The sequence below is a fragment of the Zootoca vivipara genome, chromosome 4 (assembly GCF_965207765.1).
Source record: "Zootoca vivipara chromosome 4, rZooViv2.hap1.1, whole genome shotgun sequence".
Lineage (NCBI taxonomy): Eukaryota > Metazoa > Chordata > Lepidosauria > Squamata > Lacertidae > Zootoca > Zootoca vivipara.
In genome coordinates this window covers 8643683-8657232 of record NC_142587.1, presented here as the reverse complement: position 1 = coordinate 8657232, position 13550 = coordinate 8643683, and the positions used below count along the sequence as shown (strand labels likewise).

General features: G+C 41.7%; 1 protein-coding gene across 1 annotated transcript in view; it reads left to right on the top strand.

The window, feature by feature from the left end:
• KLHL1 (kelch like family member 1) overlaps window positions 1-10892 on the top strand; it is a 125573-nt gene extending 114681 nt beyond the window's left edge. Inside the window, exons 9-11 of the mRNA XM_088667464.1 lie at window positions 820-1032; window positions 5224-5395; window positions 10389-10892. Coding sequence (XP_088523590.1) covers window positions 820-1032; window positions 5224-5395; window positions 10389-10448 — 445 coding nt within the window. The 3' untranslated portion in view covers window positions 10449-10892. The remainder of the gene's footprint in view (window positions 1-819; window positions 1033-5223; window positions 5396-10388) is intronic.
• Window positions 10893-13550: the final 2658 nt, after the last annotated feature.

Sequence of the window (13550 nt, the reverse complement as noted above, 5' to 3'; positions counted from 1 at the left end):
TAAGACGCCCCTGTGGGTGGATTTTGTATGCAGAAATGTAAGGGTTTGTTTGTTTTTAAAATATCTTTTCATAGCTATTCAGCATATGGTTTAGGCACATTTTTTCCATATGAATTGTATGAGTGCAGTGGCTGACCTCCCTTTCGGGACTCCCAAAGCTTGAACTGTCATGAGGTCTGGGTAACCACTTTTCTCTTCTCCAGTGGAGTTGTTCCATGACAGACCACCACACATTTACAACATCTGTGCCCGTGACCCTCAAGCTTCTAGATTGTGGAAATGTATACAAGAAAAAATAAATCAATTTGATTTGCGTGACTCAAATTCGGTCTAATACAGTGGTACCTCTACTTACAAATAACTCTACTTACGAATGTTTCTACTTACGAACGGAGCTCCGTCCGCCATCTTGGATGCAGTTTAGATAGGATTTTTTCTACTTATGAATTTTTAGATAGGGTTGCTTCGACTTACAATTTTTTTTCGACTTACGAATGAGTGTTCGGAACGCATTAAATCCGTAAGTAGAGGTACCACTGTAGCCCCCCAAATTTTAAGCAATGTTTTAAGTTGCTTCTGGGGCCCCTCTGGGATTAGGGGCCCTGAAGCTTAAGCTCCCATTAGTCTCACAGTAGATCCACCCCTGTATGAGTGGAAAAGTGAGAGCTGACATGCACCCAAAGCCTGGGAAACTGAAGGAAAGAAGCTCTTGAGATAAATTTCAACAGATTGTAGATATGAGGGAAAAGGTGCATGCTTCCCAATTTTGTTTCTATTACTGTACGTTATGCTTAGTAATTTGTATGTGGTTTATTTTAGGTTATATTCAGTTGGCGGTCGAGATGGAAGTTCTTGTTTGAGTTCCATGGAGTATTATGATCCCCACACAAACAAATGGAACATGTGCGCTCCAATGTGTAAAAGGAGAGGAGGTGTTGGGGTGGCTACTTGTGACGGTTTCCTCTATGCAGTCGGAGGCCATGATGCTCCAGCCTCTAACCACTGCTCCAGACTCCTGGACTATGTTGAAAGGTACTCATTCTGTATGTGTTTGCACTTGGTGATTCTGAATGCAAACTTGAGTCTTCCCTATCTTCCTTAAACATCCTTAATTCTATAAATATGTATTCTGTTGTCTTATTACTTGAATTTATTAAAATAAACTTTTAAAAGAACAGCTACATGTTAATTGCAATAAGAATATATAAAGCTGAACATTGTTCTGAAATTAGTTATTCCCAAGTACAATAAATACAACCCATTTTTAAGCAAAGCTTCCTCCTTTGCTCTCCCATGTTAATTTCGTCATTGGAAATATTTCTAAAATCTGTTTATGCCGATCAATAAATGACAGAGATGTAACACTTTCGCAGAATAATTTGTGCTATAAACTTCCAGTTAAAAAATGGCTTGTCAGCTCTTTGTTCTTCTCTTTCAGAATTGATTTGAAACTTCCTTGTAATTAGACCATTGCTCTACCTATCACACTAACCCCATTCTCTGACATCTGGGGCATAGCTGTGTTCTGCAGAGTGGAGGAGCACTTTTAGCTCTGCCCCAACACTGAGTCCTTCCGGCAATAAACTGTGTGTTGCGCAGTTTTCTGCAGAATAATTCCAACATGCAAGCCCTTGCATTACTGTTTCGGCAAGGTGATCCAGACATGTAGAGGTTACACGTATTTAAGCCAGCATAAACAATGCCGTAATTCAAACACTATATAAAGGCTTGTATCCCCTCTGCTAGTCTTAGGCCAGCTCAGTGAGAGTGAGTTTTGTTCTGGCATAGCTTTACACCAGCTTAATTTGCATTTATTTTCCTTCATGCCAGCTTCTTCCGTATAGAATTGTTCCCCTGACTTGTTATCAGATGACTTGTTTATTTATCTTATCTTATCTTACCTTACCTCCCCTTTAAGGGACGCAGGTGGTGCTGTGGGTTTAACCACAGAGCCTAGGGCTTGCCGATCCGAAGGTCAGCGATTCGAATCCCTGCGACGGGGTGAGCTCCTGTTGCTCGGTCCCAGCTCCTGCCAACCTAGCAGTTTGAAAGCACGTCAAAGTGCAAGTAGATAAATAGGTACCACTAAAGCGGGAAGATAAACGGTGTTTCTGTGTGCTGCTCTGGTTCACCAGAAGCAGCTTTGTCATGCTGGCCACATGACCTGGAAGCTGTACGCCTGCTCCCTCGGCCAATAATGCGAGATGAGCGCTGCAACCCCAGAGTCAGTCACGACTGGACCTAATGGTCAGGGGTTCCTTTACCTTTACCTTTTACCTTACGCCTTCAAAAAGCAAGTACAGTTTTTGTTTTAAAAAACAGTGTGTTACACATAGTTACATATTACATGAAATTAAGACTAAAGGGGGCATCGACCTCGAGACCATTGCGGTCCTGTGGCTGATGGACATATTACAATCAGTATTATCAAGTGCGTGTTTTTATTTTCACACGCCTGAGGGAAATAAACTTTAATAGGGTGCTTTATGCAGGACTGTCGTTTTCAACCACAAAGAAATCAAGGTGAAAACCCACAAAAACAAATACACTCCAAACAAGAATGCTACCTCTTTTTGTTTTTTTTTACTATCCTTTTGTTTTTTTCTAATATGCACACAAAGAAATCAAGGTGAAAACCCACAAAAACAAAATACAGTCCAAACAAGAATGCTACCTCTCTTTTTTGTTTTTGTTTGTACTATATTTTGTTTTTTCTAATATGCAAGTAGCAAGGGACTAATAAAATACTTGGAACTACCCAAAACAGAACCTAAAAGATACTAGTGTTGTAGTTCAAATGTTCCCTTCTTTTTTGCAATGCTGTTTCTTCTGCTAAAGAAATGGCTGCATGCTTCATCTCTGTAATAACTTGATGTGCCCCAGGGTGAAGCGGGAGATATCATAAAGTTCCTGAATACAAAAAGAAATCAATTTGAACGACCAAGCTGAAGGCAAGGAGAAAGGCTTTTGAGCTTTCCACTTGTTAAAAGCCCTTACAATCCCCAGCATCATCTATAGTGAAATAATTGTTATGAAAGTCTAATAAAGTAACTTCTCATTAATATTAATTTGAAATTGGAAAATATTGAGAGTTTTTATTACAGTGCTAATCGTAAAAATGCCTAATGTTCCACATACAGAATGTTTTAACAAATGAAGTAACAAAAGAAATGCTCTAAGTGCTTTCACAGGAAACAATGGCACCCAATTAAATCCAATTTTCTAACTAATGGAGAATTAAAAGTAGAAGCTATTTTGACAATCAGTATTTAATATAAGCTGACAATAGTCAAATATCTTCAACTTTATTTAGTTAGGAGATAAATCTTACTAAATAATATTGTTTAACCCACTGGAGACGCTCACATTCTATGCTACTTGATGTTTGCATACTTCATACATTTTTTTAATGTCCACCTAAGATGTATCTAAGAACCAGTTCATATTGATGGGAACTCTGACCAGGTCATATAGCAAATTCAATATGCTTGATAGCCAACTCTGAAGTGAAGTGGGCATTTAATCACTCTATTCCTTACCCAAAATGGTTTGGAAGTCAAGATTCAGAGATTGTAAATGTTACCTCACCAGCAGAATCAACTTGCAGAAGTCACCCATACAAGATATAGTGATGTGCACAAGCTTAGATGGCTTATTAAAAGAATTAGATAATTTAATGATGGATGTGCTCATAAATTTTGTTGTTTAGTCGTGTCCGACTCTTTGTGACCCCATGGACCAGAGCACGCCAGACACTCTTGACTTCCACTGCCTCCCGCAGTTTGGTCAGACTCATGTTGGTAACTTCGAGAACACTGTCCAACCATCTTGTCCTCTGTCGTCCCCTTCTCCTAGTGCCCTCAATCTTTCCCAACATCAGGGTCTTTTCCAGGGAGTCTTCTCTTCTCATGAGGTGGCCAAAGTATTGGAGCCTCAGCTTCAGGATCTGTCCTTCCAGTGAGCACTCAGGGCTGATTTCCTTAAGAATGGATAGGTTTGACCTTCTTGCATGGGACTCTCAAGAGCAGGCATCCCCAAACTGCGGCCCTCCAGATGTTTTGGCCCACAACCCCCATGATCCCTAGCTAACAGGACCAGTGGTCAGGGATGATGGAAATTGTAGTCCAAAACATCTGGAGGACCAAAGGTTGGGGATGCCTGCTCAAGAGACTCCTCCAGCACCATAATTCAAAAGCATCCATTCTTCGGCGGTCAGCCTTCTGTATGGTCACTTCCATATGGAAGTGAGATGCTCATAAATCGTAAGCCACAATAGCTAAATGGAACTCCGTGCACAGACCAGTATACCTCTGAATGCCATATTTTGGGGACAACAACAGGGGGTTGTTTTTGCATGCCATGCTTGCAAGCTTTTAGAAGTCCCTGATTTTCTTCAGCTGAAAGCAGAACCATGGGCCTAAATTGTCTGATCCAACAAGGAAATTACTATATTCATAGCTAAAATCTCAGAGATGCATGGTGCAATTCGGTTTCTTAACATAACCGTAACCAGATTGGGCTAGTACCTGATTATCTAGGCTGAACTGAGCTTCCCCGGGGAAATGTGGAGTGCATTTACATGTTTGTACATATCAGCCGCCTTGATATTTATAACCTACAATACTTTGAACCCATTGCTTGAAACCAATTTCTGATTACATTAAGATTGCAATTATGCATGGCATTTGAATAAGTGATAGGATTAGGTCCAATTGTTACCAGTCAGGCACAGATAGACACTGTCTACTGAAACTCCTATAGGTCTTTCACCATATGAGTTGCAAGAGTAAACTGAAGTGGGGATTCTGAGTTTTAAAACCTAGAATTTGGAGCTACATACTAAGCTCTCGCACCTCGCTGAGATACCTGTTTGGTGGGCCAGCATTGCATGTTGGATATTCTGGTTCTGATGGAGCCTTGCTGTAATGGATAGTAGGGGAGGAGGGACTTGATTAGATAGGGAACTAATAGGGCTGGTTGGGACTTAAGGTGTAGTACATAATAACCAGTCTGAAAAGCACTTGAATGGCCGAAAGGAACCTAGTGAAGATACCTTTGTGAATTCAGTATTTTTTGCATAACAGACCCCTCCCCCCCTGCTAAAGAGGTTGATTTTGGGAAGTTCATGACAAATGAATGAACAAATAATTCCGCTGATGTTGAATATGTGATGGATTGCAAGTATCTTCTTTCATGAGATATACCTTCCCTTTCGTTGTGCAGGTATGACCCCAAAACTGATACTTGGACAATGGTGGCTCCACTGAGCATGCCCCGTGATGCTGTTGGAGTGTGTATCCTCGGTGATAAATTGTATGCAGTAGGTGGCTATGATGGGCAGACATACCTGAACACTATGGAGTCTTACGACCCCCAAACTAATGAATGGACACAGGTAGTTGTGTGGTTTTATGTTTTGTACAGTTTTCACAGAAGGCTTGTTGGAACTAGTGGGCAGTGAGGATCCCCGCAGCTATGCAATTATAACTGCTGTTTAGCTTTCTCTACTGTAAGAGTTCTCCGAAGAGAGTTAATACTGTAATTCTAGGAAACCAAGAAAAAGTTATATAAAATGGCAGTATCTTGTTATCCATATAACCTTACTTGTCAGATATCTCACTGGAATCCTTATTTCCTTTTTTGCTTTCATATTTAACAATACTTCAGCTTGAAAATACATCAGGGTTTGTTACAAGTCTCTGGTGTTTATATTTGTGACGAGGGTGTCTCCCCCCCCCCACCCCAGTTTTATGTTTTGTGTATATACAATAGCATTTGTTTAAAAAGTCCTTTCTATTAACTACAATTTATAGTTTGCGGTGACTATTTTTCAAAGTTGTTGTTGCACTGAAACGGCATTTCAGTTTTATACCATGACCCAATCAATGTTTACTTGGAAAGAAGCCCCATTGATTAGAGTGGGACACCTTCCAAGTAAGTATGTTTTGCAGTTCTTGCCCTCCAAACATCCCAGCAAGGGAGGGTATAATTTCTTCCTGGAAATTCAGTCTCACAGACAGCAGACTGTCTGAAGCACCCCACTGAGTTTATGCTTAGCTTAATTGGCATTTGAAGCCATGTCTCCCAAGGTAGTTGTGGCATACATTTTGAAGCCAAGAGCCAGTGGCCTCCAAGCAAAGTGCAATAGGAATTGGAAACAAGGGGGTGCCCTTCTTGTTGTTTCTGTTGTGGGCATTGCTGCATCAGGCAACAAAGCCCATGAGTAAGGATGCAGACTTTCAACAAAAAGTCAGAATAATATCCATTCCATCTGTATCATCCTTACTATTCGGCTTGAATTCACAGGAAGAGAAATATGTTACTATGGGAAGTGTTAGAATTCATATTTGCCATATAGAAAAATGCCCTAACAGATTAAAAATTGCTAGGCATTTGTGGCAAATTCAAAAGTGCCAGCTTTTCTGTTCCTACATGTCCCAAACCTTTATTAGAAACTTTATGAGTGTAGAATTATTTGGAAATTAAAATTTTCATTTCATTTTCATTTCGTGCATGCACACAAAAGCTCATACCAAAGTAAAAACTTAGTTGGTCTTTAAGGTGCTGCTGGAAGGAATTTTTTTTATTTTGTTTCGACTACGTCAGACCAACACACAGATCCGGCCCTACGTGCAGGCTGGGTGGCGCAGGGCACCATGGCGCCGGCCCGCCAGGAGGGCGCCGCGAGCTGCACCCACCCTCTGGCCGACCAGTCCGCCGCGCACCTGCGCCTGCCCGCCCGCCTGCCGCGCAGCAGCGCCTGTTGCACCGGCGCTGAGCGCGGCGCCCACCCGCCCACCGCGCTGGGAAACGGAGTGGGAGGGCGCCGGAACGGGGCGGGAGGGCGCTGGAGGGATCCGGCGGGCGCCAGAGGGATCCGGTGCACCACGCACCGGGAACGCTTAAGACGGTGCTGCCAACACAGCTACCGGTACCTACCTGTAACTAATACTATTTTATGTATGCTTGCAGGATGGTATTTAATGCCAGTTCTGCTCAGAGTAGACCCATTGACTTTAATAGACATGATTAAGGGAGCAATCCCATACACAAGAAACTGGCATAAATTAAACCAGCATAAAATTGCACTAGATCCAAACCATGTTCAGCAACCATGGCTGCTGCTCTCTGCCTAAGCCTGGCAGATGGAACACAAGACTTTAAAATAGTGTTTTGTGCTGAGTCACCAAGTCATGTTGGACCCAGGCAAACCTGCCCCTCTCTAGTCCCATGCCTCTTTCCCAGGGATTATGCCAGTTTAAGATCCACTGGGCTCGGGCTCAGCTGCCTGGGTCCTGGCTGAGCCAAGATGGAGGAGACACCTCTGTCTGTGCTGAGGGTAAGGGAGTTAAAGGTAGCTCACTTAAAAGGCTTGAAAGAAGACTGGAATTGATGGATTATATTGCTAACTCACGATCTGTCACATCAACCTGCCTGTCCATTTGTTCATGCCGCAAGCTTTTAATGTGGGAAGGGGAATCTGCTAAAACAGAGGTTAGGAACCTTTGGCCCTCCAGATATTGCTGAACGGAAACTCGCATCATCCTTTGCCATTGACCATATTTGCTGGGGCTGATGGCAACTGTAGTTCAGCAACATCTGGAAAGGCAAAGTCTTCCCACCACTATGCTAAAAAGTCTGTCTCTTCTCCATATGTAAATGCTACAAATATGGAGCTTACACATTGCGATTTAGGATCGTAACATGGATGACAGTTTTTACTGAATATAAGAAGGGTGTGCCTCCGAGCTATTCTGCCTTACAAGAAAGGCAAGAGCGTGTGGTCCATTTGTTAAAGTGCTATTTTGCATTTCTTTAAAACAAACCTCCTGCAGATAAATTATATAGCAGGAAGGAAAGTAATTCTGACCTGGAAAGTCAATGATTTTGGCTTTATATTTCATCATTCACTTTATTCCCAAAATCATAGGAAGAATTTAAGTAAGTATAAATGTCACAAGAATAGAAATGTGATACTGAATGTAAACCAATATCTTTCACTATGCTCTAGAGAAAAAAAGTGGCAATTCCAGAGTTCCCCATAGTTGAAATTACTACTGCTTACTGTAGTTTTCTTTTTTTATAAATACTTTTTTATTAAATTTTCCAATTAAAAAAAACACAATTCAATTATTTCAATTATATCCAATTATACATATACATATCAATTAAGCCAAATATTATGCCAAATCCTTAAAACAATTTTTTTTCGACTCCCCATGCTCCAAAGTCCTGGGATTTTAAGCAGCTGTTAACATTGCCATCCTAATCCTATTGTCAAAATCTTGCTGTTATCCATCATAGTCCCAATCTTTTCAATAATCCTTCTAGATGTTTTCCTCTCTCTTTTATCTTTCATCGCAGCTTCTGAGATAAGCATCAAACAAGATTTAACACTGTCCATTTTTCCTGTGTGGGTTTTTTATCCAGTCCAACCTCCCCATAAATCTCTCTTAGTCCAGTATGCCTTTCTTGCCACGTCAACAGTCCGACACAAACCAGCGCCATTTTAGGAATCTCGGATTCTATGCACTCTTCTTCCAAACTTCTTATAGATTTTGCACGAGTCCAGCTTTTGGCGTGGAACAGCTGTTTCACATTATGTATAACCTCTTATGATTGACTTACAGCCTTCCTCATCCTTCAGCTGGTCCCCGCACTCCGAGACTCCCGTTTGGCTGCTACTATCCATCAATTTTCACATACGCCACAACTCAGCGCCATCTTGAGTGCCTCGGGATGTACCTTCTTCTTCCAAACTGATTATGAACTTAGCGAGAGAACAGCTTTTTAGCGAGGGGCCGTAATTGATTTATAGCTTTCCTCACCTTTCTGCTGAACCCTGCAGTCCGAGACTCCGATTAAACCACAATTAGCTCTCAGATTCCAAAGACGCCACAGCTCGTAAATCCCACTCGTCAGCGGCATTCAGGCAGTACTGATAAACGTTCCGGGGAGGGGGGGTTTCCAGTTAAAAAAAACATTTTCTAAAAACATACCAGATGATAATCCTCTATTTAAATAAGAACCAATGCCACACAGTTCATTTCCATTTCTCATTTGTCTAAAATAATCAGGCAGTCTGTCCAGGAAAGTTATATGTACGTCTTAAAATATGAAAATAGAAAGTTCACTTCCCTTTTCGTTCCGCCCCAGTCATTCTTTTCTCTTGATAAAATACTCTCTCGGCTCTTCTCGCTCAGAAGCTGATAAAGTCCTGGCAGTATCTTCTTCCCTTTCCTTTGAAGCATGTCCATGGTTTTAAATCTAATTATTCTTCTTAATCATGGTGTTCGTGCTCGCATGGGGGGCCTCCAGGAGTTCCGGCCCCCATGAGTGCTTAGCCCAGTCCCCCCCACCCCTTCAGGAATCGGGGTGGGTTAAGGGGCACCCGCGGGCCAGCGGCCCCCCCGTCACCCCCGGGGGGTCAGGGGACTGCCTTACTCCCCTGGCAGCCGCCAAAATTCCTCATGGGAGTCGGGAGCGATGGTACGGGTCAGCCATAACTCCCACGAGCACGAGCGGAAGTCCTGCTTACTGTAGTTTTCAGACTCCACATTGCAAAGTACACTTTTTACTTGTGTCTTCATTTTATTTGTCAATTTGTTTTTAATGTGCCTAACTGTAGAGAACATTAAAATGTTGCATATAAATTTAATGAAAACACATACAAATAAAACTTATTTATTTTTAGATTTTTTTCAAGAAGCCAGCAAAAGAATTATCTTGATCTGCATTGAAGTCAATTTCCTCCTCTTGAATTGTCTTAGTAATTTAGGAAGAGTCATCCCTTAAGCAAAACAGTACCAAATTTTCAGGAGATCTTCCGAGAATTTTCAATGGAGGGAGAATCAACCTTTTCCTATACCCTGTTACAGCACAGAGAAACATGATCAACAGAGTCTATATCGCTTGAGCTACTCACAAACACATGTTCATTAAGCAGGGTCTTGTTAAATCATCTACTTACCATTGCAGAAGGCACCACATTAAAACAAGCAAGCATGAATGCTGTGGAATACTTGGAGACAGTTAATGTATACATGTGTGAAGCTGTAACAGTTCCATAATTTAAAAGGTTATTAATGAGTAATGGAGAACAGGATTTGTTAGCTGCAGTTTGCAGATACTGTAGATCTTTATGTCCCTCATACCAGTTGTGGAGGCGAGGCACTGGGCCAGGGTTTCAACTCTAGCTCATAACTTCACCACTAATGCAATGCTTCCGTGCATAACAAGCAGGGCGCAGCAATATTAGGTTCCCTGTATAATGTGTTGTTAAATTACCAGTTGCTTGTTTTGACACCTCAGAAGTACAGGCCACAAAACTGCAGCCTTTTCACTCCCAAATGTAAACTCTGAAGCTGATATTTGTTTCTTCTCTGCAGATGGCCTCTCTGAACATCGGAAGAGCTGGGGCCTGTGTTGTAGTCATAAAGCAGCCATGATTTTTGTCAGCGGTGGATTTTATTGACTTCTAGGTGGATTTTTCTGTCAGAGAAACAAAACTTTGTTGAGCATAAGGATCAATAGATACACTCGGCAGTCTGTTGACCACAACTTGAAGAAGTTTAAAATGGGGAGGAAAAATAATGAGGATTTGATGCCTTTTCCAGTCATTACACACTGCTCAGTGGCTGAACAAGGAAAAATCGACCACCTGTTGTAGGAGCCCCTCTATGAACACAAAAGGGGCAAGTTCAGATACTCCTCTACAGGCTGTGTAATGCAGACATAGCAAGCTAGCCATGCCCAAGACCAACTCTTCAAAAGGACTGGAGCAGCTTAATGAATGGTTTTCATAGCACTAGACATTTTAACTCTGAAACCGTCATAGCACACTGTCACTTTTTTAAACCATAGTTTTATTAAAAGAAAATGTAGGTAACTGATTTATTTTTCTGTCTCTTGTTCTCTCTCAAGGCCTTATCTTGAAATGGTTTACGCTCTCTGCCATTTACTCAGACAATAGACAAGAGAGAATAATGTTTCCTCCTAAAGTAATGAATGAAGGTTGGAAAGGTTTAGCTTCTTTCTTCATCAGAAATGATTCAACACTAACAACACATTGATTGTTTCTCTGATAATGGACTGTCCCTCCCACTAGAATTATGCATCATCTCCGAGATTGCACTGATGCTACCGGTATGTTCTGTGTGTTTGGGAAACATCTCGACACTGAGGGAAGACTGAGCCTTTTGACCCAATGGGACTTTGCTACAAAGAAGGAGATCCAAAGGAACACTCACAAAATCTACCTTAACTTCTTATGAAAGCATGTGAATTCTTGTCTCTTTCAATGCTTTTACACGTTTCTTGCATGTGAGAAGCTTGTGGAAGACAGGCAAACGGCAGCTCATCACATCACGTAAAGATAACATGCAGCAGTTCTAAGTCAATTCCATTGGGGCCTAGAAGTGCAGTAAGAGAGACAAAAATGTTATAATGCTTATATGTGTTTCTTGATCCCATCATTGTTCTAATCAAACTCGGCTTAATTTCCATTACCATAAGGATCATCCATTTATTGTTGTAAGTTACTGAAACTAAGGGATGAACTGGTCATTACATGGCAGAAGACTAACAATCTTCTGACACGTTTAAAAATTTGAAATCATTCAAAGTAAGCTGCCAGTTTAAGTGGAAATATAGCAGGGGAGGGGAAGGAACTGCTTAACCTTTTTCAGCTAGACATTTTTTCCTGTTAAAATCCTTACTGCCAGGTTGCCTTTCCAACCAGAGTATAAAATATATATTTTATTCCATAAGCAAAAGAGCAGCAGGGAGGAGATTTTGAGTAGCAAAATAGCCAGGAGAGAAAGGTTTATGTAGCCTATTCCTCACTTCAAAGTGGGAGAGATTCCCTCAATTCTTTTCCTTTTCTTAAAAAAACAAAAACCCACACACACCACCACATTGGAAGACTGCCACATAAGTCTGCTATGTAATACCAGTGTGTACAAAGACAAAAAACATTGCAAATCAGGTTATTTGGGCATAATGTGTCCCAGTAGCAGAGCACCTGCTTTGCATGTATGAAACCCCCGCAAAAGATGTCCAAACTACATGGATCACCTTGCCTTTGCAAAGTTCTGCCTTGTATACGAATGAGCTGCATAAGTCATATTGTTGTGGTTACTAAATGCCCTCAGACTTTACATGAACGTCACTGTTGGCTGTATTATGTCATAAGCATGATTGAACTCTTATCAAGGCACCAAAATGAGTCTGGTTTCAATAGTAGGTGTAGGAGAGTCTAATTACATGAATGACCTCAACTGTAGCAGGGATAAAGCTTTGTGTGGAGCTCTGATGGGTGCTGCTGCTCCTTGAGCAAGTTTGGGAATGGGGGTGGGGGAAATGTGAGGTTTTCCCATTCAGACCCATTTGCTAGCTAAATAAAAATATCTGTGTCCCAATGACTGGCTGTTCAAGCTTTTTTATTTTCCAGACATCTGCTAGTAGTAGACTGAATGTTGGATAGCGTGGTGTGTAATTCTGTAATTTTTTCATAATCTGAATTCTATATACAGTAATAATAAGAGGAGATAAGTGTGTATTAGGGATCCCCTGAAAATAGAAGGCTAGAGGGTGAGTTCTGCATTAGCCCTACTTGTGTGAAAAAAGAGGCTACTCCCTCCCAGCAGAAGAATGTCACATAACCACATCTGTTAACTATATTTTGCAATCAGAGTTGGATTCCATGCACGTAAATCAATTGATGTGTTGCCATGTCTACTTAGCCCATGTTTGAAAGATGAAAATTCCAGATGGATAACTAAGAGACAGGATCAGGAAACTTTTCCCCAGGGCTTACCCATAGTCTATATGATACTTTCCATGCTAAGGTAAAGGGACCCCTGACCATTAGGTCCAGTCATGACTGACTCTGGGGTTGCACGCTCATCTCGCATTATTGGCTGAGGGAGCCGGCGTATAGCTTCCAGGTCATGTGGCCAGCATGACAAAGCCACTTCTGGCAAACCAGAGCAGCGCACGGAAACGCCGTTTACCTTCCCGCTGTAGCGGTTCCTATTTATCTACTTGCATTTTGACATGCTTTCGAACTGCTAGGTTGGCAGGAGCAGGGAGCAAGCAACGGGAGCTCACCCCGTCACAGGGATTCGAACCGCCGACCTTCTGATCAGCAAGCCCTAGGCTCAGTGGTTTAACCCACAGCGCCACCTGGGTCCCATACACTTTCCATGCTACCTTGCTCATAAACATCAGAACTCAGTGAGACTTTTTTTTTCTGCCCCACCCCCCAAAACAGTACTTTTGCTTGAGCAAAGCAACATGGAGCTTGGGGAAATAAAATCTCCTGTAACTGTGAAGTTTGCTGAATCTCTGCCTCCATCACTTGAGAAATCTCCTTCAGTTATAAGCTGGTTTCTAATCACCACCCTTTGTGACAGCCCTCTATGTATGTGTTGCCATGGTTACCAATACACTTGCTTCTGATTCCAGAACTTTGTATATACTCACATTCTCATCTGACTTCATTCTTGCAAGCATCTTTTCTGGGCTTGGAAGCAATTATTGATGCTGAC